Here is a 3003-nt window from a genome sequence, read left to right on the forward strand (position 1 = left end):
TCTCTCTCTCTCTCTGTCTCTCTCTCTCTCTCTCTCTCTCTCTCTCTCTCTCTGTGTGTGTGTGTGTGTGTGTGTGTGTGTGTGTGTGTGTGTGTGTGTGTAGGGTTTCTCTGTGTAGCCTTGACTGACCTGGAACTGGCTCTGTCAACCAGGCTGATTATTTTCAAGGCCATTTTTTTCCTTTCCTTACACGTACCCTTTTGTCAGTTCCCCATTATTTTCAGTTACCTAAAGTTACTATTAGTAATCTTGTCGGCTACCTCATTGGTTTGATTTAGATCAAGTATTCTCGACAGAGTCAACATGGATCCCTCGGGGATATTCTGAAAATGTTGTGAAGCCCTTTTGAGCTTCCACAATAATTTGCACAAGAGGAAGAGTACTTTGTGGACAGTGGACTCCTGATTTCAGAAGTCCTAACAAGTGCAAAGCCAGCCAACACAGAAATAAAGAACCATCCCCAACACTTAAAGTTTTACAAGATACCAGTGACATTAAGTAGGGGAATAGCCAGTTTCTGGTCATCTTTGTTTTGTTAAGAACTTTCAACCATTTATACCACTTCTACTCTGTTTTAGCACAGACTTAATTTTCCATAAATGAACTTACCCTATAAACTGAGGAGACATTTTTAACAATTTACCTCAGAGCGTTCACCTTTTTGGGGAAATAAAAATAACAATAGGATGCCAATATTTGATAGCCAGGAGGTAGGAAGGCTGAGGCGGAAGGATCGTGAGCTCCAGGCCAGCCTGGGATATACGGCGAGTCTTTCAAAGAATAAAACCCTGACGTCTTGCATTTGTAGCTGTCACACACACAACTGTTGCAATACGAGAGCAATACGACTACTTCATTGCAGCCGCTAACGTAATAATGTGAACGCTTTTACAAATTCAAACAGCTACTTGTTACTAAGAAGATATCTACTTCACCTTTATGGTTCAATCTGACTATTATGTTGATTTTTAAAAACTTTGATTTTATGTCAGGATATCACACGTAAGTTTTTATTTAAAGTTCCTGTTATAGAAAGAACCGTGGCGTGGTGAAGACTCACACACAATTTAGCATTCCTAGCTATTAAAAAGATCTCCTAGGCCGGGCGGCGGTGGCGCACGCCTTTAATCCCAGCACTTGGGAGGCAGAGGCAGGCGGATTTCTGAGTTCGAGGCCAGCCTGGTCTACAGAGTTAGTTCCAGGACAGCCCGGGCTACACAGAAAAACCCTGTCTCGAAAAACCAAAAAGAAAAAAGAAAAAAAAAATCTCCTAACGTATATCCTGAATCCTATACACTCCGACAGACGTGAACCGGCGGGGTAGCTCAGCCGGTGGAGGTGCTGGCCGACTTGAGTTCGAACTCCAGGAGCTTGAAGGAGTTGAAGGAAAGAACGCACCTCTTTCGGCCTGAATAAACCGCATGCACTTTCTGACTGGACCCAGGCTGAGTTGCTCCAGACTTTGGGGGTGCTAGAGAAGCGCCTCTCCTGCCTCCCTTCACTGGGTCCTAACTGTTCTAACTCATCTTCACGCCGTGGTTCTTAACTACCTTTCCCCAAAGAGGGTCCCCAGCCCCACCGGGTCCCCTCTGCCCAGGGGGACCCATGAGTCTCTTCACTGGATATGCGATACGTTCTGTGGTCCGTGTCACTTTGGGGAGAAAGCCTGTCTACCCTGCAGAGCACGGGCAGCCTCTGGGCTTAACCGAGGCGCCGGGCGAGCGGGTGGGAACGGGAGGTCTTGGGGTTTACGGGTACGGGTCAGTGACAGTCCGCAGACTCACCGCGGTGTGGTCGATGTCGGCGTCCGGCCTTTGGGCAGAAGGAGGCAGGTATTCTGCGTAGCGCAGCCCCTCTCTGGAGGTCACGCCGCTACCGGTAGCCATAGCAGTGGAGGACTCTGAGGACGCACTGAGTTGACTACGAGGCGTCCGCAGGGACAAACTAGTGCGGACGGGTTAAGTTCGCGCTCTGGGTAGATGCTCAGTTTTATTAGTGAAGACTTCGCTACAGAAAGTCTGGTTCTCACTCCATCTCCGATAAATTTACCTTGCCAAAGCCTAGGGCCAGACCCTTAAAGGGCCTAGCTTGTTTTATTTATTTATTTATTTATTTATTTATTTATTTAGTCTCCTGGGGCAGGACGTGTTGTGCCACCTTCCACTACAACCACCAAGCATGGAAAGGAAGGGCCTTCTTAGGTCTACCTTGAGTTTCCTCTAAAACCAGGCAGGGAGAAACTCCAAAGTCCTGTGTGGTGGTGCCTGGGAGTAGAGACAAGGCTGCGACTTCCTAACTTGACCTTCCCAGCCAGAAATGAGTATGATTTCACGTGTTAGTGAAATCACTGGGGAGAAACTAGTGATCAAGAAACTTGTGCTCACCTTAGATGATTTTGACTTAATTTGAATACATAAAGGCTTATTTCATTATTAATTTTTAGGTCAAACTTTTCAAACAGATATTAGGCAATAACTGAAGCTAATACGCTTTTTAACCTCTGTACCAACTTGGCTTCTGTTTTCCCCTTTATACACTTTGCAATCCAGCCTACGAGAAGGTAATTATTTTTTTCCATTCTTACATTAAAAGTTATAAAACCTATTAATTTTTCCATATACTTAATATTATTCTCATGCTCAGAGCCTGGAGGAATTTAGAATCACACCAACACTGTGATAGTGCCATATACCAGAGCACTAGATTGGCTGCAGATGAAAGCAAAGGCAGTGTCAGAGTTCACAGAGAGGAACAAGAACAGACACAAAGGCTTCCTTGGAGGCTCAGCCGCTGATGGTTCAGTAAAGAACGTGCTTTTCAGTTCAGTTAGAAGAAGAAAAGGGTCAGAAATTCCACATGGAAATAAACACCAAGAACTGAAAGGGTGATATGTAACAGTGTGTAAAAGTACTTTGGAACTCTTCAGAAACACGGCTTTATTACATAAATTATTTTTATTAAGCCAATCCACAATTATTTGTGGTCAAAACAAATGGATTGAAG

General features: G+C 44.8%; 1 protein-coding gene across 1 annotated transcript in view; it reads right to left on the reverse strand.

The window, feature by feature from the left end:
* Dnajc15 (DnaJ heat shock protein family (Hsp40) member C15) overlaps positions 1-2033 on the reverse strand; it is a 58031-nt gene extending 55998 nt beyond the window's left edge. The window contains exon 1 of the mRNA XM_028752708.1: positions 1785-2033. Coding sequence (XP_028608541.1) covers positions 1785-1886 — 102 coding nt within the window. The 5' untranslated portion in view covers positions 1887-2033. The remainder of the gene's footprint in view (positions 1-1784) is intronic.
* Between the last annotated feature and the right edge of the window lie 970 nt (positions 2034-3003).

Source organism: Grammomys surdaster, unplaced genomic scaffold (genome assembly GCF_004785775.1).
Source record: "Grammomys surdaster isolate TR1022 unplaced genomic scaffold, NIH_TR_1.0 125934, whole genome shotgun sequence".
NCBI lineage: Eukaryota > Metazoa > Chordata > Mammalia > Rodentia > Muridae > Grammomys > Grammomys surdaster.